Below are 26,370 nucleotides of genomic sequence, written 5' to 3' on the forward strand. Positions count from 1 at the left end.
AGACAGACTATTTATTGGGGTTCAGCGAGGGGCAGCAGCCTTTCCTCAGGATGAAGTCTGAAGCACTGAGCTAGGCTGGAGTTCAAGTTTACAAGAAGGATACTAAGAAAAACAGACTGTACCAGGTGCAGCAGATAAGGACCTTGTAGCTGTGTGTCCTGTGTCCTGTTCAGAATAGGTTTCTTCAGCTAGAATTGCCTAAGGGAGGGAGCCCCAGACAGTTTCTGCACCTTCAAGGCCTTCTGAGCTAAGGGGAATACATCAATCAGGGGAGGTGTCAGGCTTGTCTGGGGCTGAATGCCTCTGCTGTTTCTTTATGGCCTTCTAGTCTTCGGGATAGTTATTAACTCTTTAGTTCCCTCTGGTTTTCAGGGAAAGCTATTAACCCTTCACTTACTGGGTAGCTCAGACTAGTTTTCAACTCAGGGTGGTCCCCTCCTGCCTCAGCATCTCAAGTGGTTACGTTATGATTTTGATTATGGTTACAATCATGGACATGCTTGCCACCATAGCCGGCAGATTGGTTCTTTCTGCGTGGGGATGGAACCCAGGGCCTCACACTCACAGTGCTCCTCCACGGAGCCCCAGGCCTAGCTGGAGAGCTTCATTTTGCAAGGAGCCCCAGGGCCCAGATTGTATGAGGGCCGAGGCGTGAGCTAGGCCGACTCCTCAGCTCAATGTGTTTCTGTCCTGTCGCTCCAGGTGGGACCTGTCAGTCTGGTGGCCATCGGCGTCCTCACGGTACACTGCATGGACATGGTGCTGAACTGCGCCCACCACCTGGCTCAGAGGTCAGAGTCCACTTCTCTCACCCCACGACAGGCCCCACCCCACATCCCACAGGGTGCTGACTTCACTTCCACCATTAACCCAGCAACTAGGCCTCTCCAAGCCACCACCCCCCTGGCTCTAGATCCGCAGAGGTGGCCAAGGGAATCTCACTAGAAATCCTGCTGTGGTTTAAATGGGGAGTCCCCCACAAGCTCATGTGTGTGAGCACTTGGTCACCAGATGGTGGCGCTGTTTGGGAGGGTTGTGGAGCTGTTCGCAGGTGGAGCCTTGCTGGAGGCAATGATCCTGGAGGCAGGTTTTGAGGTTGTGTAGCCCAGCCCTGCTTCTTGCTGCCATAAACTCCCCTATTCTTCCCTTCAAAACTGTGAGCAAAAATTAATTCTCGACCAGGTGTGGTGGCACATGCCTTTAATCCCAGCACTTGGGAGGTAGAGGTAGGAGGATCGCTGTGAGTTTGAGGTCACCCTGAGACTATAGAGTGAATTCCAGGTCAGCCTGGAAAAAAAAAAAAAAAAAGAGAGAGAGAAAGAAAGAAAAGAAAAGATAAATGTATGGGAAACAGTGGGCCCTGCCCACAGCATCCAGCTTCAAGTAGATCCTCACAAAAGAAGAAAGACCACGTGCAGAAATCAAAGGAGGCTGAGACAGAACAGTCACCAATACCAGGCCAACCTGGGTTACATGGTAAGACCTTGTCTAAAACAAACAAAAATAAATAAATGATAGAGTCAAAGAGACTAGTTGGAAAGAAGGGAGTCAGTGGAGGGGGATTTGGGGAAGGGAAAAGGGAGAGATGGGAGGATGAGCATGTTATATTGTATATATTTACGAAAGTTGTCATTTTAAAAGTCCCTTAAAAATAAAATTAAAGAAAAAATACTAAGTAAAACTTTTCTGAACTAAAGATACAGTTCAGTGGCAGACAGCTTGCCAAGCATGTACTGTGTAAGGCCCTAGGTTTGACTCCCAGTACTGTAGGAAAAGCAAAAATTCTTCATACAACCTACTTAATATAACCAAGAGTATTAAATGTACCTGGAGTGTGAATCAGTCACTCTTAATTTACAGCTCACGAAACACCCTTTAGAACATGCACTCACTCAGCAGTTAGTTAATTGTACCAAGTGCTTTGCAAGGACTTTTTACCCCTTCCAGGAACCCCTGTGGTAAGCACTATTTTCATTCCCATTTTACAGATGAATACACTGAGGCTTAAATGCTTTGCCCTGGGTCATCCAGCTAGGAAGCAGCAGAGCAGGTATCTGAGGACCTGTTTGACTCTATTCTTAGCCATTAGCTGATCTTGGGCTCCCTGAGCGAGCTGGGCTCATTAGATTTGCCATGCACTCTGAAGGGTGGGCTGTCATGCCGGCCTGACTCCAACCTTTGGTTGATGCATTCTCATTTTTTTTCTCTGACACTCAGGTTTGAGGACAAATCAGAGAAGATTTCGGAGACTTTTCCATAGCTTTTCTTTTCATCTTATTTTATTTTTTAAAATATTTTAATTAGCCAGGCGTGGTGGCACACCTTTAATCCCAGCACTGGGGAGGCAGAGGTAGGAGGATTGCCGTGAGTTTGAGGCCAGCCTGAGACTCCATAGTGAATTCCAGGTCAGCCTGGGCTAGGGTGAGACCCTACCTCGACACAACAAAACTCCCTCTCCCTCTCTCCCTCCCTCCCTCCCCCTCCCTTTATATATGTATATGTATGTATATATGGATATATGGATATACGGATATACGGATATATATACACACATACATACACATATATTCTATTTATTCATTTGAGAGACCACTCACCATTCCAGGTTTATGACATTCTGGGGATCAATTCAAGGGTTTTGTGCATGCCAGGCAGGCTCTCTACCAACTAAGCTGCAGCCCAAGCCCCACAGGCCCTCATCTCTTGTTTTAAAAATGAATGTAGGGCTGGAGAGATGGCTTAGCAGTTAAGCACCTGCCTGTGAAGCCTAAGGACCCCGGTTTGAGGCTTGGTTCCCCAGGTCCCACGTTAGCCAGATGCACAAGGGGGCGCACGCGTCTGGAGTTCGTTTGCAGAGGCTGGAAGCCCTGGCACGACCATTCTCTCTCTCTCCCTCTATCTGTCTTTCTCTCTGTGTCTGTCACTCTCAAATAAATAAAAAAATTTTAAAAAAATGAATGAAGACTGGAGAGATGGCTTACTGGTTAAGGCACTTGCCTACAAAGCCTAAGGATCCAAGTTCAATTCCCCAGTACCCACATACAGCCAGATGCACAAGGTGGCTCATGCATCTGGAATTTGTTTGCAATGGCTGGAGAGGGCACTGGTGTACCCATTCTCTCTGTCTGTCTCTCTTCTATCTCTCTGCTTGCAAATAAATAATTTTTAGTTAATTAAACAATGAGGTCCTTCCTTAGGGGTTTCAGCTGGCTGAAGGGAGGTTGGTTTGGTTTTGGTTTGGTTTGTGGTTTTATAAGACAGGAACTCTAGTAACTCAGCCTGGCCTTGAACACCCTATGTACTTGAGGATGACTTGAACTCCTGACCCTCCTGCCTCCACCTCCCGAGTATAAGAGTGCAGACGTGTGCCAGCATTGCCGGGGGCATGTTAACTTTGAACTCTGGTTTTCTAACACATCTTTGGCCTTCTATCTGCTCTAGCAGCCCTGCCCTTAGCACTATAGATGTAGGATCTTGGCAACTGAAAACGGCTCCCACCGGGACCAGAAAGCTCCCTAGAAAGGGAGAGGGGCAAAAGTGGTAGAGCCTAGAACTTGGGCGCCACATGCTAAAGAGTCATGGCAGGTGTCCCCTTTGCGAGGGACCACGTCTGCAGCAGACATGTCCACGTGTGCTTCTGTCCTGGACTGTGATGTGAAGGACAAGAAGGACATGGACCCAGAACGGCCACTAGCTGGTCACACCCACCCCACCTCTTCCCTCACCTTCTCCCCTCTCTCAGCTGACACACGTAAATCACTGCACAGCTGCTTTCACTGAGAAAGAACAAAGGCAGTGAGAGCCTTGAAACATGCGTGTGTAAAAACATGCGTGTGGGGCTGGAGAGGCTCAGCAGCTCAGTGTGCTTCCTACACAAGTGTGAGGGGCCGAGGGCACCTGAGCCCCCGCAGTTCCAATCTCCAGAACCCACTTGTTGCAGTCCGGTTCGCATTGCTGGTAGAAATCACCCAACCAAGAGCAGCTTCTGGGAAAAAGAGATTTATTTTGGCTTACAGGCTCGAGGGGAAGCTCCACATGGCAGGGGAAATCGATGGCATGAGCAGAGGGTGGATATCACCCCCTGGCCAACATAAGGTGGACCACAGCAAGAGGAGGGTGGGCCAAACACTGGCAGATGAATACACTGAGGCTATCAGCCGGCCCCCAACAATACACTCCCTCCAGGAAGCATTAATTCCCAAATATCTATCAGCTGGGGAGCTAGCATTCACAACACCTAAGTTTACGGGGGACACCTGAATCAAACCACCACATTCCGCCCCTGGCCCCCATAAACTGATAACCACACATGATGTAAAATGCAATGCATTCTTCTAACTTTAAAAGTCCCCATAGTTTTTATCAATCCCAAAGATGTTCATACATCCCCATAGTCCAAGATCTTTTAACTGAGCCATAATACCAAAAAAATAACCTCAAAAAAAAAAAAACATAATGGCACAGAATAAATAGTCACACTGCAAAAGATGGCATTGGGCATAGCAAAGAAACATTCAACCAATACAAGATTTAAAACAACCAGGGCAAATATCAAACTCTGTAGCTTCAAGTCCAGCAACTCTAACCAGTGACAAATCTTCAAGTCTGATCATTCTAACCAGCAACAAGTCTCTGGCATTCCAATTCCGCCCCTCCAGCTAGGCTACTCACAGTCCTGGGAAACTTCATCAGGGCTGGCAGCTTCTTGGCAGCCATCTCGTGATCCCGGCATCTCCACTGGGTCTCCACTGCAAGCCACAGTTCATCCTCATGGCCCCATGGGGTCTCTATGCAGGCAACCAGCAAAACCACTTCACACTGCCCATGGCCATTTCCAAAAGACAAGACCATGTTGCAAACTCAGTGACCCTCTTTCCAGCATTTCTTATACTCCACAATACCAGGTAGGGTGTCAATTTGTTAATCCAGGGGGGAATAAAGCAGACTTTGAAGAACAGGACACTCCTTGAGCACTCAGGCCCCTTCAAAAGAGTCGACATTCTTCTTGTTGCCCCAGCGCAGGTCAGCTAGCCCAGACTCATAGGTTGTAATCTCTCAGTTGCAGCTGAAAGGTCAGCAGTTCACCCAAAGATTTTTCTTTCTGTGCCATATCCCTCTGCACACTCCAGTTCATTTCTACGCAAAGCAACCCTGCACAACTTCTCAGGACATGGGCATAAGACCAAGCTTCTCACACAAACTGCTAGCCCAGTCCAAGCAAAGCTCTTTCTCACCCTCATAAGCCAAACCTCACAGTCCATGGTCCTTATTGCATTCAGGTCTTGCAGCTCAGACCAGAATAGTCCATTAAGCTGTACTTACAGCACTGCAAGGCATCTCTTAGGCCAAGGTTTCAAATCCTCCCACATTCCTCTTAAAAATCAGCTCCAAAAGGCCAAAGCCACACAGTCGGGTGTCTAGCAGCAACCCCACTTCTCAGTACCACTTTACTGGTGCAGTCCAGTTCGCATTGCTGGTAGAAATCACCCAACCAAGAGCAGCTTCTGTGAAAAAGAGATTTATTTGGGCTTACAGGCTCGAGGGGAAGCTCCACAATGGCAGGGGAAAACGATGGCATGAGCAGAGGATGGACGTCATCCCCTGGCCAACATAAGGTGGACCACAGCAACAGGAGGGTGTGCCAAACACTGGCATGGGGAAACTGGCATAAAACCCATAAACCCACCCCCAACAATACACTCCCTCCAGGAGGCATTAATTCCCAAATCTCCATCAGCTGGGGTGCGAGCATTCACAACACCTAAGTTTATGGGGGACACCTGAATCAAACCACCACACCACATAAATCACGCATATCTGTACCCCAGTCCCCCTTCCCCACAGGGAAGCAGAGACCCAGGAACCCCCCAAGTTAGCAAAACACAGATAAGCTCCGGGAGCAGTAAAAGACTGGCTGAAAGGAGGACAGGCAGAAGAGCAATGGGGGCAGCGCATCCGCCTCTGCTCTGACCTCTGCAGGCCAGCACCTGGGGCACCACAAGGACACATCCTCATGCATACACCACCACACACACAGGCAAAACTAACAAAAATAGGGGCCAGAGAGATGGCTTAGCAGTGAAGGCACTTGCCTGCAAAGCCTAAGGACCCAGGTTCAACTCTCCAGGTCCCACGTTAGCCAGATGCACAAAAGTGAGGCCAGCGCAAGGTCACACATGCCCACTAGGTGGCGCAAGTGTCTGGAGTTCAATTTCAGTGGCTGAGTCCCTGGTATACCAATTCTCTCTCTGTAAAAATAATTTTTAATTAAAAAAACAATAAATAAACTCATAACTTCTGTCAGGCATCACCTATAATCCCAGCACTTAGGAGACGGAGGTAGGAAGATGCGGAATGCAAGCCATCCTTGATTACATAGTAGTTCAAGACCAGCCTGGGCCATGTGAAACCCTGTCTCCAAACAAACAAACAAGCCCTTCATAGGAAAATTTAAAAAGCAAGCTCCTAACAGTTGTATTAAAGGTTCCATTACTAGAAACTAATAGAACCCAGAATGCTAGCCCACATGTATAAGTTGCTTCAGGAGCACTTTGCACCTCCACAGAAATGTTTCTGAAGTCACTCGTCACTTGTTCTCGCCCTCCCCTCCCAGACTGCAGAAGACATGCGTGAACTATGAAGAGGCCGCCATGTACAGCCTGGAAGCGTGCCCAAACTCCTGGCTCCGGACGCACTCGGTGTGGGGAAGGTAGCGGGACATAGACGTAGAGTCATGCTAATGCCAACAGCCCTCGTAACACATGCCACCTGTGGTCCTTATGTCCCCTTGCACAAGTAGTAAGTGAACAGATACTTTTTGGAAACTATAAAGCAAGACAGGGACTCTCCACATACCTCCATCCCCATCCCTTTCTTCTTTTTTTTTTTAAGGTAGGGTCTCAGTCTAGCCCAGGCTGACCTGGAATTCACTATGTAGTCTCAGGGTGGCCTCAAACTCACGGTTATCCTCCTGCCTCAGGCTCCCGAGTGCTGGGATTAAAGGTGTGTGCCACCATGCACAGCTCCATCCCTTCTTTACTCCAGTCAGCAAATAATCCTTCAGATGTCTTTGTGCTGTGTGTACCCCAATGTATGTGTGTGAGATGACATGCATAACTTTCTTTTTAGATTTGGGGGACTATGTATGCATGATGTCTGTGGGAGTGGGGCTGTACGTGTGCCACAGACCATTCGGATGTGGGGCCACACCTCCCACCTTGTCCGAGACAGGGCATCTCATTGTTGCCCCTGGCTGTGTTAGCCAGGGTGGCTGGCCCAAAGGCCTCCTGGAAAGTTTTCTGTCTCCACCCTCCTCCTCACCACAGGCATGTTGGCATCACAGGTAACCACCACAACATCTGGCTTTGACGTGGGGCACAGGGATTTGAACCAGGCACCCACAACTCATGCACATGCTCTATCCGTGGAGCATCTCCCCAGCACCAAGCCTTGAACTCGTTAAATAACAGAGGATGACCTTGAACTTGTGGTTCTCTGGCTCTTCCTCCCCAGGGCTGGTTCATGTGGCATTGAGAATGGGACCCAGGGCTTGGGCTCTGTTAGGCAAGCACCCCATCAACTGAGCCGCATCCCCAGACCTAATTGCCTTTGTAGATTTTTGCACATAACTTGCAATCATATGCATATTTTGAAATTTGGCTTTTGGGTGTTGTCTGTCTGATTTTTAAAATATTTTATTTATTTATTTATTTATTTATTTATTTATTTATTTATTTATTTATAAGAGAGAGAATTGGTGCATTAGGGTCTGCAGCCACTGCAAATGAACTCTTAGATGCCTGCGCCACCTTGTGCATCTGGCTTTATGTGGGTCGTGGGAAATCGAATCTAGGTCCTTAGGCTTTGCAGGCAAGCTCCTTAACTGCTCAGCCATCTCTCCAGCCCCATTCGAATGTTTTTGAGACAGGGTTCTGATCCTTCTGCCTCTGCCTCCCAAGTGCCACCTCTCATACGCCACCACGCTGCCTTAAAATTTGATTTTGCTTTTTGGCATGCATGTGTGAAATATGTGTGGTGTAAAGTGTGATGTGATATGTGTGTGTAGTGCATGTATATGTGTGTGCAAGTGTATGTGTGCAGACGCACGCAGCCCGAGCACACGCCTGCAGAGGCCAGAGGAGAGTGTCAGGTGGCCTCCCTTTTTCCACTCATCTGTCTCCCACTCCACCCAGAGCTGCCACGCCAGCAAGCTCCAGTGATGCTCCATTCTCCACCCCGCTGTGGACCTGGGGTTCTCCATATGCATGGCCACACCCCGCTGTTTCCTCAGGTGTTGGGGAGTCCACCTTGGGTGGTCTCAGCTCCTCTTGGCCACTCACGCCTGTATAAAAGCTTTCTAAACAATTGAGCCATCTTTCCAGCCCTGAAATCTGATGTTGTTTTCTAAGTATTTATTTACTTATTTGAGATGGGGTGGAGAGGGAGAGAATGGGCACACCAGGGTCTTCTGCCACTGCAAATGAACTCCCCAGCACCCGCACAAAGGCACATGCACAAAGTGGTGCATGCATCTGGGGTCCATTTGCTGGAGGCCCTGGAGTGCCCATTCTCTCTGTCTCTCTCTCTGTCTCTCTCTCCGCTTGCAAATAAATAAATAAAAGTGTATTTTAGAAAAGGCAGACAGTGCCCAAGATTAACACCCAAGGTTGCCCTCTGGCCATCACAAGCATGCGCACACATTCATTGACGGTGTCCACAGTTAGTCTTGGCAACTCTGCTCCTCTGCTTTGTGTGCCAGGCAGGGTGGAGCTTCATTGTCCTGGGGAACTGAGGTGACCAGGGCTCCAGCAATAACATTCCACGACAGTGCAGCAGAGGCCACAGCCTAACCTCCCACCAAGACCTCCCCCAGCGAGGTCCTTCTGGCAGTGAGTCGTACACACTGCGGCAGCCACAGTCCCCTCTGCACTTCCTGTCCCGCACTCCTCAGCAGGGCACCGATCCCCCAATTATGAGTCACTGGATTGTCAGACAGGTGAGCTCATGATCCATATTTGAGGAGGACGTAAGGAAATATTCAGGGCAGGAATGGTCCTCAGAGACCACAGCATCCATGCGTGTACACAAGGAGAGCGCTAAGTCAGAGAGGACAACAGAGTCGCTCAAGGTTGGTGGCAGACCAAAGACCTCCACCCAGAGCGCTGAGGTCCCCACCTAGCTCCCATGGTGATGCCATTGAGGAAAACACTTGGGATAACGTTTTCACTCAACCAGTGATCTAGCCAGGTGTGGTGGCGCATGCACCTTTAATCCCAGCACTCAGGAGGCAGAGGTAGGAGGATGGCTGTGAGCTGTGAGTTTGAGGCCAGCCTGGGACTGCAGACTGAGTTCCAGGACAGCGTGAGATACAATAAGACCTTACCAAAAACCAACCAACAGACAAAGAAATAGTTATTTGTCACTTTTAGTAAGATAACACAGGAGCTTAAATAAAAACTGACTCCATTCTGCATGAATGGTCAACCTTCAGGTGAGATCAGTGGGCAACTTTAGTGTATACGTGTTCATGTGTGTGCAGATCACATGCGTGCATGGACATGTGGAGGCCAGGGGACAATATTAGGTGTCCTTCAGGTGCCATCCAGGCTCTCTCACTGGTCTGGAGCTTACCAGGTAGGCTAAACTGGCTGGCAAAAAAATTCCAGGGGCCCACCTGCATCTGCCTCTCGAGTTCTGGGACTTACAGGTATATGCCACCAACATCCAGCATCTTTAGGGGGGTTTTGGGGATCAAACTCAGGTCCTCATACTTGTGATGCAGGCACTTACAGACTCAGCCATGTCCCCAGCATCTGTGGGGAATTTTGTAAATAAAGAGTTTGTGGGAGCCCCCTTCCCAGCACCTTAGCAGCTCATGTTTGGGCAGGAAACAGCCGGACAGGTGTCTCATGATGGGGCACAGTAGGGTACCTAAGACCCAGGTTCAATTCCTCTGAAATGCCCTTGGCAGAAAACTCAATGAAGAAAAACACTTCATCTATTCAAGCCACTGGATCGAAGATCAATTTACAAGAAACACTGAGGAAGGAAGCAGACCACAAAGGACACGTGAGGCATCAGCTAGACCTAGAAAATAGGGGGTGTATACAGAACAGGTGGTCCACCAGCCAGAGGAGCCCCCCAAAAGCAAAAGGCTGGAAGAGCAAAGAAAAACCGGGGCCAGGGTCTAGCTCAGAGCCCCTGCCCAGCATATATGAGGCCCTGAGTTCGATTCCCACTACCGAAGGGTGGGAGCAGAAACATGGCAGAAAGAATATAGCGACTTTTAAAGCTTAATCAAGTCAAGTGCAATGCATAGACTTATTTGGAAACCAACCATAAAATGAGTATTTTGAGACAATTTAAGAAAACTGACTATGGACTAAATAACAGATGACAGAAATTATTAATTTTGGAAGGAGTGACAAGAACATGTATATGGCTATACTTTTTGAGCCCTAATCCACAAGATCTGCATGCTGGTTTTTTTTTTTACAAGTGAAACAAGATCTCTGGTTTGCTATAAACACCCCAACAGATGAAGGAAGTGTGTGGTGAGGATGTGGGCTCGATAGAGGAGGATTGGCAAAATGTTAATCACTACTCAGGTGGAGCCCGGCATAACAGTGCACGCCGGTCAATCTCGCACTTGGAAGGTGGAGGCAGGAGGATCAAGACTAATCTTGGCTACATACTAAGTTCCAGGCAAGACTAGGCTATATGAGACTCTGTCTCAAATAACAGGCCGGGCATAGTAGTGCACACCTTTAATTCCAGCACACAGGAGGCAGAGGTAGGAGGATCACCGTAAGTTCAAGGCCACCCTGAGATTACATAATGAATTCCAGATCAGCCTGGGCTAGAGTGAGACACTACCTCAAAAAGCGAAAAACAAAACAAACAAATAAAAAAACAGGACAAAGAACTGGGGAGATGGCTCAGCAGTTAAAGGTGCTTGCTTGCAAAGCCTCCTGGCCTGGGCTCCATTCCCTAGTACCCATGGAAGCCATAGATGCAAAACATGGCACATGAGTGTGGAGTCCATTTACAGTAGCAGAGGGATAGTCCTGCCCTCTCCTGCTTTTACCACAGACTACAAAAAGCCAGATGCACAAAGGAGCACAGGCATCTGGAGTTCATTTGCAGTGGCTAGAGGCCCTGGAACACCTATTTTCTCTCTCTGTCTTTCTCTCTTTCTCTCTCTCAAATAAAATATTTTTTTTAGCCGGGCATGGTGGCACATGCCTTTAATCCCAGCACTCGGGAGGCAGAGGTAGGAGGATCGCTGTGTGTTCTAGGCCACCCTGAGACTCCATAGTGAATTCCAGGTCAGCCTGGGCTAGAGTGAACCCTACCTCGAAAAACCAAAAAAGAAGCTTTTTAAAAAGAAAAATTATACATGCTAAAACATGATGTAAACCATCAGAAATAATTGTTATCAAAAACCAACACCTTTGTCTCCTGCCCGGTCCCTCTTGTCTGCAGGTACACGGTCAGCGCCCTGCTCGTCACCACCCAGCTGGGCTTCTGCAGTGCCTACTTCATGTTCATGGCAGAGAACTTACAGCAGGTGGGAGGCCTCTCCCGGGCAGGGAGGAGAGCAGAGCTCCCGCGGCCGGGCCCGTATTAGCAAAGGCATGGCATCCTGAGTCCCGGGAGGGGCCGGTTCCTGTCCACTCCCCAGTTAGACCACAGTTGGGAATGGCCTCCTGAAAGGAGCGTAATGAAGCTAGAGCCATTCATCTTTAGGCTGGAAAGCACTGGTGAGGTTTACTTTAGGCATCTTGAGTTGTCCTATTAAAGATGTCTAAGCAAGATGCAACGTCCCCTCGCTGCATTCCTCACACACGCAGCCAGCCAGTCAGAACATTCCTTCTCAGCCTTGTGGACGGGCAGGAGAGGCGAGGAGGGAGCACACGGGCTGCACGCCTGGCCAGCCACAGACTCCCGGGACAAGTACTGAGCCTGGACTACTCCACAAGGCGGGCCCCAGGGCCCTCGGTCCTACAGCATTTTTAGACGATCTGATGGGGATAAGTCTGTGTAAACTCCTTTCTTCTGGTTGGAAGATTTTTTTTAAGTGGCATTTCAGCCAGGCATGGCTTTCTTTTTCAAATATATTTATTTATTTGAGAAAAAGAGGCAGAGAGAAAAAGAGAGAGACTGAGAATGGGTGCTCCGGGGCCTCTCGCTCCTGGCTCCCAGCAGTCAGGAGATAAGAGGATCATCATGAGCTCAAGGCAAGCCTGGATGCAGAGTGAGTTCCAAGTTAGCCTAGGATAGAGTGAGACCTGTCTCAAAAAAAAAAAAAAAAAGAAAAAAGAAAAAGAAAAACCAGCTGAAGGGATGGCTTAGCAGTTAAGGTACTTGCCTGTGAAGCCTAAGGACCCAGGTCCCACATAAGCTAGATGCACAAGTCTAGAGTTTGTTTGCAGCAGCTAGAGACCCTGGTGCACCCATTCTCTTATAAATAAAACTAAGAATTAAAAAGTAATATTTCAGCCGGGTGTGGTGGTGCATGCCTTTAATCCCAGCACTTGGGAGGCAGAGGTAGGAGGATCACCATGAGTTCAAGGCCATCCTGAGAGTACATAATGAATTCCAGGCCAGAGTGAGACCCTACCTCGAAAAAGCACAAAAAAATAATAATATTTCATGAGGACACAGCAGCTGGGCTATCTGACAAAAGAACCCTTTGGTCTTCATGTTTTATGATCCCACTGGGTTTCCAGTTGTCAAAACCACAGGCTTGCTACGGTTGCAAAATAAAAATGCATAACACCCCAAACCAGGCATGGTGGTTCATGTGTGGGATCCCAGCCCTCGGGAGATGGAGGCGGAAGGCTCCAGAATGGAAGGTCATCCTCAGCCACATAGCAAATTCAAGGCCAGCCTGGGTTACTTAAGACCCTGCTCCCCCCACACCAAAAAAAGAAAGAAAGAAAGAAAGGAAGGAAGGAAGGAAGGAAGAAAGAAAGGCACCAGTTAAACTGGACTTGCAGATAGGCAGCGAAGGTTATCTCGTACTGTGAGGGGTGGGTTGGCCTGCTAAAGTCCATGTCGAGTGGCACATCCTGAGCTTCAGCATTGACCCCTGTCCCCCACCCCGTCCCCCGCTGTGCCTCCAGCAGATAGTGGAAGAAGCCAGCATCACCTCCAACACGTGCCAGCCCAGGAAGGCCGTGGTGCTGACACCCCGCCTGGACGTGCGTCTCTACATGCTGATGATCCTGCCCTTCCTGGCCCTGTTGGTGCTCGTCCACAACCCCAGGGCGCTGGCCATCTTCTCCACCCTGGCCAGCATCACCACCCTGGGCAGCCTGGCTCTCATCTTTGAGTATCTCATCCAGGTCTGTGCTCGGAACCATGCAAGAAAGAGGTCAGGGACCAGAGCGTTCAGAACACCTGAGGGCTTACTGTCACCATGGGTGGGGGAAAGATGAGGGAGGTCATCCCCAGCTTGGAACAACGCCTGCCTAGGTGACATCCAGGAGTACACCTATCCCACAAGCTATAAAACCTAGTCATTGCCATGGTCTACATCCTCCTCCACCATCACCATCATTGTCATATTGGGTAACAGGGAGTCAGGCAGCAGCTTGTGGTTGCCGGACGCCTTCTGTAATCATTGTGCAAGGGTCTGGGATACACCAGTGGGGTGTCTGATCTCATGAAGTCAAGTTAACCTGGGGATATTAACACTGATTCAATAACGCAGCCAGCAAGAATTGTTAACAATGGCAGGTAAACATGAGGTACGTGGGTGATTAAAGGACTTCCACCTACTTGGTGCCAAGAATCTCTTAGCATCCTAGATCTTCACAATACTATTGCAGAAGCACAAAGAACTGGATGAGTGGAAAGTGAGGAGGTTTTTCGGACGGTGCCAGTCGGACTGTCTCCCAAGCCCTTCCCTCCGGTCATCCATCATGGCTCCCGATGTCGTCATAACAGCTTCTGTTCTTTGAGTCTGAAAGTCCTTGGAATTATATTAGTTTCCTGTCGTTACTATAACAAGAGACCACAAATCTGGTGGCATAGATTCATACAAATTGCTGTTACAGTGCTGGAAGTCTCAGCGGGCTAATACAGGTGTGCCTCCTTTCCAGCCCCTCTGAGGGACAGCCTACTTTCTTCTAGAGGTTCCTTGTATGCCATGGCCCATGGCCCCTTCCAACCTCAAAACCAGTAATACCACACTGGGTTTTTCTTTTTTAAATATATTTTATTTGAGAGAAAGAGAGAGAGAGAGAATGGGTGTGCCATGGCCTCCAGCCATTGTAAATGAACTCCAGGTGCATGCGCCCCCTTGTGCATCTGGTTTACGTGGGTCCTGGAGAGTTGAACCAGGATCCTTTGACTTTGCAGGCAAACGCCTTAACCACTAGGACATCCTTCCAGCCCACACTGAGTCTTTCTCATGCTGCTATGCTTCTGGCTTTCTCCTCCAATTCTCTCTTCTGTTTTTAAAAATAATTTTATTTATTTACTTGAAAGCTGACAGAGAGAGGGGGGAAGTGAGGGAAGGAGGGAAGGAGAAAGGGAGGGAAGATGGGCACACTGGGGCCCCCTAGTAGATGCATACATGTGCCGCTTTGTGCATCTGGCTTCACATGGGCACTGGGGGGCCATCAGACTTTGCGAGCAAGTGCCTTTACCTGCTGAGCCATCTCTCCAGCCCTGCTCTCTTTTTCTTAAGAACCCTTGCTCCATACAAAGTATCCAAAGCCAGGCAAGGTGGCGCACACCTTTAAACCCAGCACTAGGGAGACAGAGGTAGGAGGATTGCTGTAAGTTCGAGGTCACCCTGAGACTCCAGGTCAGCCTGGGCTAGACCAAGACCCTGCCTCAAAAAACCAATATATATATATCCAGAAAGAGAGAGAATTGCCACTCCAGGGCATCCAGCCACTGCAAATGAACTCCAGATACATGTGCCCCCCTTGTGCATCTGGCTTATGTGGGTACTAGGAAACTGAATTTGGGTCCTTGGGCTTCACAGGCAAATGTCTTAACCCCTAAACCATCTCTCCAGCCCAATCTCCTTATTTAAAAAATATATTTTTTATTTATTTAATTTGAGAGAGAGAGAGAATGGGCACGCTAGGGTCTCCAGCCACTGCAAATGAACTCTAGACACGTTTGCCATCTTGTGCATCTGGCGTCAGGTGGGTACTGGGGTACTGGACGCAGGTCCTTAGGCTTGCAGGCAAGCAAAAGTCTTATCCCCTGAGCCATCTCTCCAGCCCCTAACCTCCTTATTTTAAGGTCAGCTGATTGTCCACCTGAATCCAATCTGAGCACTTAACTCTCTTGCCCGATGTGGCGCTGTGACCTGTAATCCCTGTACTTGAGAGCCAGGGTCAGGAAGATTGCATGGGCTCCCCAGTGAGACGCTATCTCAAAAAAATAGTATTCTGGGGCTGGAGAAATGGCTTAGTGGTTAAGGCGCTTGCCTACAAAGCCAAAGGACCCAGGTTCAACTCCCCAGTACCCACATAAGCCAGATGCACAAGAGGGCACACGCATCTTAAGTTCATTAGCAGTGGCTAGAGGCCCTGGCACACTCATTCTCTCTCCCTCCCTCCCCCTGCCTATTTCTCACTCTCTCAAATAAATAAAGAAAAATAAATAAAAAATATTTTTTTAAAAAATAGTATTCTCGCCGGGCGTGGTGGCGCACGCCTTTAATCCCAGCACGCGGGAGGCAGAGGTAGGAGGATCGCCATGAGTTCAAGGCCACCCTGAGACTACAGAGTTAATTCCAGGTCAGCCTGGACCAGAGTGAGACCCTACCTTGAAAAAAAAAAAAATCCAAAAAAAAAAAATAGTATTCTCCCTAGCCATGTAACCGCCCAGGTTCCTGGGATTAGGATGCAGACATCAATGGGCAACCATTATCCTATCCACCATAGAGATCTACTAAAATAATCATTCACTCCCCAACTTCATAGCGAGTTCAAGGCCAGCCTGGGCTACATGAGACCTCCTTGTCTCAGAAAAAAACAAAAAGTAGAAGCTTGCTTAGCAACTAAGAGCACTTCCTGCACAATCTCAGGGGCCAGGGGCCCTGAGACCACCGAGTTCTAATACAGAATCCGTGTAGGTGGCTGGATGTGGCCATGAACTTCTGATGTGGCCATGAACTTCTGTGACCCAGGGAACCGAGATTCAAGACCTCTGGGGCTCAAGAAATGGTGGAAGCCTTGTAGTCAGTAACAGACTCTTATCTCAAGGAAACAAGCAGATAAGCAATGTGGGGGGATTCTCCTCTGGCTTCCACCAGGCCTGGAGCATCACATCTATACACACACATGCACACCACACACACTATGTCATACCTACTACACATATGCACACTTGCAAAAATACAATCAAATGATCATTGTTCCCCTGGATCTAGGCCAGCTGGGGTACAAGCTAGTGGGCTATACTGCCCTGAGAGGAATGATGGGAAGAGGGTATTGGGGGAAGGGAAACGGGAGGCATGCACCTTTACTTACCCATGCTGTGTTGCTGGCTTGCAGAGCAGCCTTGAGCCATGCCGGTTTCCCTCTGTCCAGTCTCTCCACATATAAGACGAGACAGCGGGCTCCCCACAGCTGGAGGATGGAAACTCCTGTGTCCACTGGCCGATGAACGGGCAAGCAAAGGGGCTTTGTACATATTTGCATGAGGGAATATCGCTTAGCACTCAAAGGAATGAGGTTCCGATGGATGTTACAACATGGGCGATCCTCAAAGGCATAAGTGAAATAGGCCAGAAACACAATGAGCATGATCCAGTCCCACTTCCCTGAGGCACCTAGAACAGGACACCTGAGTGCTCCTGGCATGGTCTCTGCTGAGGTCAAGGGACTCAGCACCTGCAGGCAGTGGCCTGGGGTGACCTGGCACTGTGACGAAGCCAGTGCCCTTCGTCTGCTCTTGCAGGAGCTCCCCCACACCAGCAGCCTGCCTCTGGCGGGGAGCTGGAAGACCTTCTTCCTGTTCTTGGGTACGGCCATCTTCACCTTTGAAGGCGTCGGTATGGTAAGACAGACGGGGTTGAGAGGGTGGCCCCAGCGCTCTGCAGGGTGGCCACCCGTGGCTGGAGATGTCTGTGCTGGTAGTGTTCATGGGAAGTGCTGCATATGACCCTCCCCTGAGGAGGCGCAGATCGGTGAGCACGCATGCACGCTCCCAGCCTCCCACCACTGCTGACCCGACAGCTCCAAGGAGAATTTAGGAATTAGCCAAGACTGAGCAGGGCGCTGGGGAAGTAGATGGCATGAGGGAATGGAAGGGGTGTCACCACACGGAGGTGGCTTTGTGGAGGGTACGGAGTGGCCATGGGGAGTGGGTACACCTATGGGGAGGGACTGAGACCTGTAGAGGGTCTCTGCTCACCAGAAGGACATCTGGGCTCAAATTCATCTCACCCCCAGGTTCTGCCTCTGAAAAACCAAACGAAGAATCCACAGCAGTTTTCCTGTGTTCTGTACGGGGGGATGTCCCTTGTCATCGTCCTCTACGTCTGTCTGGGCACACTAGGCTACATGAAGTTTGGGTCGGACACTCAGGCCAGCATCACCCTCAACTTGCCCAGTTGCTGGTAGGAGCCCGCCAGCCTCGGGTGGAGGTGGGAAGGGGGACACTGGTGCTCAACAGCAGAAGGGACATGCCTTTTTGTTATTAGCATATTATTAGCAGCAAAAATGAACTGTTGAGGGCTGGAGAGATGGTTTAGAGGTTAAGCACTTGCCTGTGAAGCCTAAGGACCCAGGTTCGATTCCCCAGGACCCACATAAGCCAGATGCACAAGGTGGTGCATGCATCTGGAGTTCATTTGCAATGATGGCTCCAATGGCTGGAGTCCTAGTGCACCCATTCTCTCTCTTGTTCTCTCTCTCTTTTTCCCTCTCTCAAATAAATAAAAATAAAAATATTAAAGACAAAAAGACCTTTAAAAAATGAACTGTTGATATTAGCATTGGTGACATGATAGAAAAATTCAATGATCCAGGCACTGTGCTTACCTCTTTTAATTTCACAATTAATTTGTTAATTTAATTTCTCATTTAATTTATTTCTTTTTTCAGTTTATTTCATGAGAGACTGAAAAAAATTGGCACACCAGGGCCTCCAGTCACTGCAACCAAACTCCAGTTGCGTGTGCCACCTTGTGCACATGTGCAACCTTGCACGCTTGCATCACCTGTGTGTCTGGCTTACGAGGGATCTGGGGAGTTGAACATGGGTCTTTAGGCTTCACAGGCAAGTGCCTTAACCACTAAGCCATTTCTCCAGCCCAAGTTTCTCACTTAATTCCATGCCAAGATTTAGCATTATCATCACCCACCCCATTACCAATGAGAAGTTGGGGAGGAACTTTCCCAGCTCACACTATGAGGAGCTGAGATTCAAATCCAGTCTGTATGGTCCTCGAGTGCAAAGGCCAAGCATGTGTGACTGTGGGTTGGAGCCTCAACACACACACAAAAGTCAGTGAGCCAATGCTCTTTTTTATTTTTCCCAAGGTAGAGTCTCACTCTAGTCCAGGCTGACCTGGAATTCACTATGTAGTTTCAGGGTGGCCTTGAACTCATGATGATCCACCTACCTCTGACTCCAGAGTGTTGGGATTGAAGGCATGGGCCACCACGCCTGGCACCAATGCTCTTTTTGAGACAGGTTCTTCATAGCCCAGGCTGATCTTGAACTGGCTACCTAGCCAAAGATGACCTTGAATTTCTGATCCTCTTGTCTATATCCTGAGTGCCGGGGTTACAGGCACATACAACCACACACAAGATTTTAAGCATGGGACACAAAGTAATATTGGAGTACCATAGGCGGGCTGCTAATCAGGCTGCTGAGTGGCCCCAGCTGGGACTTGGTCTGCAGCGATAGTGTCCACTCATCCATCCATCCATCAGGGAACCAGCTAGAGGCTGACACATCATCTACGTACATCACACGTGAGCTGTTCTTACAGAGACGGTTCTGGGCACCTAGTAACTAAGCAACAATTCAGTCAAGGGCTGAAGTACACAGCTTCTGAGGCTAACTTCTGCATCCTGGCTCTTTCTGGCCCTGGAAATCCTCATTTCCACCCTCGATACCACTAGGGTAGTGCTCACACCTCTTTGTAGCAGTCACGACAATCTACACGGTGCTCAGTAACAAGCAGTCCCCATGGCTTGAACACACAATGCTTGATTCTTTGTTCACTCTGCCTGAGCATCGTGGGATGGCTGAGGCACACACTGATGGGACAGCCATTGAGCCCCACCCTTCCCACAAAGCTGGCAGAGCCTCAGTTGTGAGCAGCACCCTGCTGCCCAGGCTTCCTTCCTCCCCAGCAGGGAAGTGCAGGAAGAAACTAAGCGTTCATTGCTTCCACTGAGCAGAAAAGGCTTAGGAAAGTGCCTGGATGATAGGGAGACTAGTGTCACATTAGCTGTTCTCATCGCCAAGTGTCTCCACAGCCGTGGGACTTCTGGGGTGGGTGGGGTGGTGGGACGTTCATTTTCCATGAAGCCAAAGCAGTATAATGAGAGTGGTGTCACCAGCTCCACCCTCCTCCCTGTGTGCTGTTAATGACTAGATGAGGTCACGAATGTGGAACTTCTTTGAAGTTATGCCTTATTTTACACAAGTGAGATACTGTCTTAATATGCTATTTTTATTCTAGGCTAATTTGGCTTCCTGTAGCTACCCTGGGTGGAGCCCCTTTATTCCTGGGACTGAAGCTAGAAAACATGGGCAGCCAGCTCCACTGGACTTTGTACATGCTGGTGTGAATCAGCTGGTGAGAACCAGCTGGTGTGAATTGGCTGGTGTGACCCAGCTGACATCAGAGTCTCCAGAGAATTCATTTCTAAAATTAATTTTACTGGCAACCTCCATACATGTGCACAATGTATCTTGATCATAATCCCCTCCTGCCACAGAGCTTTGTCCCCCGACCTTGTTCCCCTCCACTGAACACTTGCTTCTTTCCTACTAGTCCTTTTCTATTTTGATGTCATTTTTGCCTTGTCCTCTTCTGTCTTCCATGACAGCATGTTGGTGAGGCCAGCACTCTTGCAGGTCTTGTGAGGTCATAGATACGACCACCACTTTGTGTCCAGGACATGCACCCAAAGCCCTGCTTCCCCATCCCTCAGCCTTTGCACTCTTCCCACCCCCTTCCCCATAGCAGTCCCTGAGCCATGGAGATGGCGACAGAGATGTCTCACTTAGTGTCCAGCACACCACAGTAACTTCTCAGCACATTCATGCGCTTTGAGGCTCCCCAGTGACCACTACCACCTGAAAAGACAAGCTTCTTTGGTCTCAAGTGAGAGCAGCCCTAGTATGTGCGCCGAAACATGAATGTCTAGAAGACAGTTTTGGTGGTGGGTATTATACGTCCACTTAGCCCAACAGCAGTAGCAGCTTCCCTACCAGGGTTGATAATTACGGCCTTCCTGGCTTCCGACTGGAGGTGTTCCGTACAAGGCATGGCCCCCTGCCGTGGAGCAGGTCTCAAAGCCAAGCAGAGTGCAGTTGGTTACCCCCGTAACAGACGCGCCACTATTGTAGTAGTGGCACATCTTGCCTGGCTGGCCAGTTGTGTAGCTTACAGGGTCTGCTGTTAGTTAGGATGATTGGTGACTTCCCCACCCCCGCCCCGCCCCGCCAAGCAGGCTGCACAGCACTTTTCAGCACTATGACAGTTTGCTGTCAGGGAGGAGGCTTCCAGCTCAGTTCTAGCTGCATTTCTCAATGACCTGCAACAGAAGCACGTGGTATCTTCAGCAATGGGATCATACAACCTGGTAGGCAATCAAAAGCATTAGCCTGTATTTTGAGGGGGCAGGCTTCAGGGACCTCTCTTACTAACACACTGAGAGGTATCCCACCCTGTGGATGTTTCTATAACAACCTCTGGCTTTTGGGTGCAGCACACTATCCACTCCCACAGGGAACTTCTGCCACAAACTCTCTTCTTTAAATTATACACACACACATTTGAAAGAGACAGAGAGAGAGGGAAGGAGAGGGAGAGAATGGGCATGCCAGGGCCTCCAGCCACTGCAAATGAACTCCAAAAGCATGGGCCACTTTGTGCTGGCTTACGTGGGTCCTGAAGAATCAAACCTAGGTCCTTAGGCTTCACAGGCAACTTCCTTAACCACTAAGCAATCTCTCCAGCCCAAATTATATATTTTTAATTAACAAAGAAGTACGTTTCCATTTGGCTTATTCATAATGTCCTAGATTAATTCTCCTTCTACCCTCCCCAGAGAATTTTTAAACAAACATACCTTCTCAATAAGAAATACATCAATAACCCAACAGAGAGGAAATGGTTAGGTAATAAGCAAATAAAAATGACCATTTTATATTTGAAAAGATCCTCCAAACTATTAAAAGAATGCCAGTTGGGAAAAAAATACAATGTCAAGGTTGGGGATGTAGCCCAATAGTAGAGTGCTTGCATAGCATACATAAGGTCCTAGGTTCGATTTCCAATACTTAAAAAAATGTATATTAAAAAATGACGGGCTGGGCATGGTAGCACACGCCTTTAATCCCAGCACTTGGAACACTAAAGTAGGAGGATCACTATGAGTTCAAAGCCAGCCTGAGACTACACAGTGAATTCCAGGTCAGCCTGGGCTACAGTGAGACCCTACATAAAAATAAAAATAAAAAAATAAAAGCAAAATAAGATAAAAATAAATGACAGGTTGGAGAGATGGCTCAATGGGTAAGAATGTTTGCTGTGCAAGTGTGAAGACCTGAGCTCAGTTCCCAGCACCCACATAAAAAGCCAGACCTGGCCAGGCATGCCTATAACCCCAGCACTGAGGGAGCAGAGACAGGCGCATCACTGGTTCAATGAGAGACTGTCTCAGGGAAGTGAGGCAGAAGACACCTGGTGTCCTCCTCTGGTCCCACATGCATGTACACAGGGCACGTAATCCACTCACATACACACCAAAACACATGTCAGAAACCAACATGCGGGGCCAGAGAGAGGTAGATGGATGACTGTGAGTTCAAGGCCAGCCTTACCTAGACAACAGAGTGAGTTCCAGGTCAGCCTGGACTCAAGTGAGACTCTACCTCAAAAAAAAAAAAAAAAAAAAACCAAGCCCAGCATGGTGGCACACGCCTTTAATCCCAGCACTTAGGAGGCAGAGGTAGGAGTGTCTCTGTGAGTTGGAGGCCAGCCTGTGAAGTCCCGGTCAGCCTGGGCTAGAGTGAGACCCTACCTTGAAAACATACTTTAAGTAATGGTGGCACTGAGGGCGCAGATGGGCTGGTAGAGGGCCTGCCTAGCGTGCGCCAAGCCTTGGGTCCCATCCTCGTACTGAAACCAGACGTGGTGACACACAACTGAACCCAGCACTCAGGAGGTGGAGGCAGAAGAATCGGGAGTTCAAGGTCACTCTTACTACATAGCAAGTACAAGGCCAAAATGAGTTCCATGGGCTAAGAGTGAGACCCTGTCTCAAAAAAAACACGAGGCTGGGTGGATGACTCAGTGCGTAGGGGACCCGCCATGCACAGTGAGGGCTGTGTTCAGACCCGTGGCTCCCGTGTGGGTGGGTGCCGCAGCCCACCTGTAACCCCAGCGCTGGGAGGCAGAGACGAAGCATGGCTGCTAGACTATCGCAAGCCGTCAGCTCTGGGTCCAGGTGAGAAAGCCTGTGTCGGTAAGCAAGGTGGGGAGTGAGCAGGGAGCACACCCAGGGACCAACAGGTGGCTCAGCACTTAAAGGTGCTTGCTTGCAAACCCTGGGGGCCTGGGTTCATTCCCCAGTATCCATGTAAAGCCAGATGCACAAAGTGGCATGTGCATCTGGAGTTCATTTGCAACAGCAAGAGGCCCTGGTGTGCCCATTCATTCTCATTCTCTCTCTCTTCTCTCAAATAAATAAACATGTTTAAGAAAGAAATACACCTAGGGCTGGAGAGATGGCTTGGTGCTTAAGGCATTTGCCTGTGAAGTCTAAGGTCCCTAGTTTGATTCTCCAGGACCCATGTAAGCCAAATGCACAAAGGGGTGCATGCATCGGGAGTTTGTTTGCAGTGGCTGGAGGCCCTGGAGCACCCATTCTGTCTCTCTCTCTCTCTACCTCTTTCTTAAATAAATAAATAAATAAATAAAACATGTTAAAAAAAGAAATACAACTGATGTCCAGGACACTTGTACACAAGTGTGTGCACACATACAGACATAAGCCCACGTACGTGCAAGTACACATGCATGCCCACTACACAGACTGCACACAAAATTAAGATCACATATACTTTTTGTTATTGTTGTTTTTTTGTTTTGTTTTGTTTTTTGGTTTTTTTTTTTTTTTTTGGTTTTTCGAGGTAGAGTCTCACTCTAGGCCAGGCTGACATGGAATTCACTCTGTAGTCTCAGGGTGGCCTCAAACTCACAGTGATCTTCTTACCTCTGCCTCCTGAGTGCTGGGATTAAAGGCGTGCGCCACCACCACCCCCGGCTCACATATACTTTTGAAAAAAAAATTTTTTAAACAGAGAGGGAAGGATGGAGAGAGAGAAGGAGGAAGAGGCAGAATGAGTTCAGTGAGACTCTGAAGGACATGCAGTGGAAGAGAGGTGAAGGAGGGCACTTCCTGCTCTGGCCTCTGCACGTTTGCAGATAGGAAAGGCGTGTCTGCACACACACATGCATACGTCACATGCACCCCCCCCCAAAAAAAGAAAAGTCTAGATTTTTGCGCCATGGGCCTATTGCCCCAGAATCTCCAGGAATAAGCCCTTAGCTGGCTTCCCATCTCCCACCGGGTCAGTCCGGCCTGGGTCACTGTCTGCTCGCCAGATGGCATATCTCACCCTCTCAATGCTCTCTCTGCAGGTGGCACCAGTCAGTCAAGCTGATGTACTCCATTGGCATCTTCTTCACCTACGCCCTGCAGTTCCAGGTGCCCGCCGAGATCATCGTGCCCCTCGCTGTCTCCCACGTGTCCGAGAGCTGGGCACTCTTGGTGGACCTGACTGTCCGCACGGCCTTGGTGTGTCTGACCTGTGAGTAGGATCAAGGAGCCACACTGGTGTCTAAGCTGGCAGCACGAAGTCTGCCACTGGCCTGGTTGTGACAGCCACCAAGAGAGCTCTTCCCCTTGCTTCTCACCTTCCCAACTAAACCAAATGGGCTTACCACCTGGGCAAAATGGCACGTGCATCTGGAGTTCGTTTGCAGTGGCTAGAGGCCCTGGCGCGCCCGTTCTCTATCTTCTGCATGTCTCTCTCTGCTTGCAAATAAGTAAATAAATACACTTTTTACAATGGGCTGAGAAGACTCTCACACAGGGGAAGGTACCATCAATTCAGCTGCCTACATCTAGGCAATATGAGCCAGTGATTCATGGCAGAAATCACTGCCATTCGTTCAGTCCTACGTGCCAGGTGCAGGTCCTCCAAAGGGCTGATTTGATTAAAAACTTAAGGAACATTTGGGGACACATTCTCTACCTCCTTCCTCACTCCCTCTCTCCCAGCTTTTCTCCATTCATCCACCCATCTGTTCACACTAGGTGACATGTGTAGGAAGTATCATGAAAAGGCCTAGGGTAGTTGGGTGTGGTGGCGCACGCCTTTAATCCCAGCACCAGGGGGCTGAGGCAGGAGGATTGCTGTGAGTTCAATGCCAGCCTGAGACTACCTAGTGAATTCCAGGACAGCCTGGGTTAGAGCAAGACTCTACCTCAAAAAGAAAGAAAGAAAGAAAGAAAGAAAGAAAGGAAGGAAGGAAGGAAGGAAGGAAGGAAGGAAGGAAGGAAGGAAGGAAGGAAGGAAGGAAGGAAAGAGGGGTTGGAGAGATGGCTTAGTGGTTAAGGTACTTGCCTACAAAGCCAAGGCTCAATTCCCCAGGGCCCATGTAAGCCAGATGCGCAAGGTGGCACATGCATCTACAGTTTGTTTGCAGTGGCTAGAGGCCCTGGCACGCCCATTCTCTCCCTTCCTCCCTCCCTTTCTCTCTCTCTCTCTCTCTCTCTCTCTCTCTTTCGCTCTCGCTCTCATGCTCTCTCTCTCTCTCTCTCTCTCTCTCTCTCTCTCTCTCTCTCTCTCAAATGGATAAATAAAATATTTTTGAAGGGAGGGAGGGAAGGAGGGGAAAGAAAAGGCCTGGGGAACCAGAGCATTTCAGGAAAGAGAAGAGGAGAGCAGAACGGGAGCTGTTTTACCTGGAGACGCCGCGGCTCTGGGAAGGTGCTTACTGTACAGGGCGGAGGGCAGTGTTAGTCTCACGAGGCTCCAGGATTTACAGCTGAGGCAGTCAGGTCCCTGTACAGGGTCAAGAGGAACCTTAGCCTGCAGCTGTGCAGCAGACACACCTGCCACCAGAGCATGGGGTTAAAATAACTAGAATTCTTCATTTATTTTTTTTTTTCCAAGATAGGGTCTCAAATATACAAGCTAGCCTCGAACTCACTATGCAGTCAAGGAAGACCTTGAACTTCTGATCTGCCTGCCCCAACCCAACCTCCTGTATGCTGGGATTTTTTTGTTGTTTATTTTTATTTATTTATTTGAGAGCAACAGACAGAGAGAAAGAGGCAGAGAGAAAGAGGCAGAGAGAGAAAGAGAGAGAGGCAGAGAATGGACGTACCAGGGCCTTCAGCCACAGCAAACAAACTCCAGACGCATGCGCCCCCTTGTGCATCTGGCTAACGTGGGTCCTGGGGAAATCAAGCCTCGAACCAGGGTCCTTAGGCTTCACAGACAGGCACTTAATTGCTAAGCCGTCTCTCCAGCCCCTGAATGCTGGGATTATAATTGTGCACCACAACACCTGGCTTATGTAGTACTGGGGATGGAACACACACACACACACACACACACACACACTCACACACACACACACACACACACGCACGCATGCAAAGACACAGCAGTATCGGTACTGAGGGTTCAGATAGGAATGCAGGCCCAGGGCCAAAGTGCCCACCTGCCATGTTCTCATCCACCTCCTCTTCCCAACGCCCTCTCAAATGGCTGCAAATTCTCGAGCTCCAAAGCCGGGACCTCTGTGGGGACTCTTGTTGCAGGGACACTGGGTGAGTCTACATGTCTCTTCTGGCTGCAGGTTTCTCAGCCATCCTCATCCCCCGCCTGGACCTGGTCCTGTCCCTGGTGGGCTCCGTGAGCAGCAGCGCCCTGGCCCTCATCATCCCGCCCCTGCTGGAGGTGGCCACCTTCTCCTCTGAGGATGTAAGCCGCGTCACCATTGCAAAGGACGTCATGATCAGCATTCTGGGCTTTTTGGGGTGCATATTCGGGACGTACCAAGCCCTCTATGAACTGAGCCAACCCGTCAACCCTCCCATGGGCAACTCTACAGGTGTCTATGCATAA

The 26,370-nt window shown here is 49.2% G+C and overlaps 1 protein-coding gene across 1 annotated transcript; it reads left to right on the plus strand.

The window, feature by feature from the left end:
- Window positions 1-735: 735 nt before the first annotated feature.
- Window positions 736-26,370, plus strand: LOC101594124 (proton-coupled amino acid transporter 3). The gene is made up of 8 exons (XM_004666525.2): window positions 736-791; window positions 6,614-6,709; window positions 11,485-11,569; window positions 13,131-13,349; window positions 16,933-17,031; window positions 17,427-17,593; window positions 23,870-24,039; window positions 26,102-26,370. Exons 1-8 carry the CDS (start codon window positions 751-753, stop codon window positions 26,368-26,370), a joined length of 1,146 nt encoding a protein of 381 aa, XP_004666582.2. The 5' UTR covers window positions 736-750.

This window comes from Jaculus jaculus, chromosome 6 (genome assembly GCF_020740685.1).
Source record: "Jaculus jaculus isolate mJacJac1 chromosome 6, mJacJac1.mat.Y.cur, whole genome shotgun sequence".
In the NCBI taxonomy this organism is placed as follows: Eukaryota; Metazoa; Chordata; class Mammalia; order Rodentia; family Dipodidae; genus Jaculus; species Jaculus jaculus.

What these genes read in the sequence shown, in the direction of transcription:
- LOC101594124 (XM_004666525.2), top strand. Translation starts at nt 751, where the DNA reads ATGGACATGGTGCTGAACTGCGCCCACCACCTGGCTCAGAG. An exon ending in GCCCACCACCTGGCTCAGAG is followed by an intron (nt 792 to 6,613) that starts GTCAGAGTCCAC and finishes CTCCCCTCCCAG; the next exon opens with ACTGCAGAAGACATGCGTGA. An exon ending in ACGCACTCGGTGTGGGGAAG is followed by an intron (nt 6,710 to 11,484) that starts GTAGCGGGACAT and finishes TCTTGTCTGCAG; the next exon opens with GTACACGGTCAGCGCCCTGC.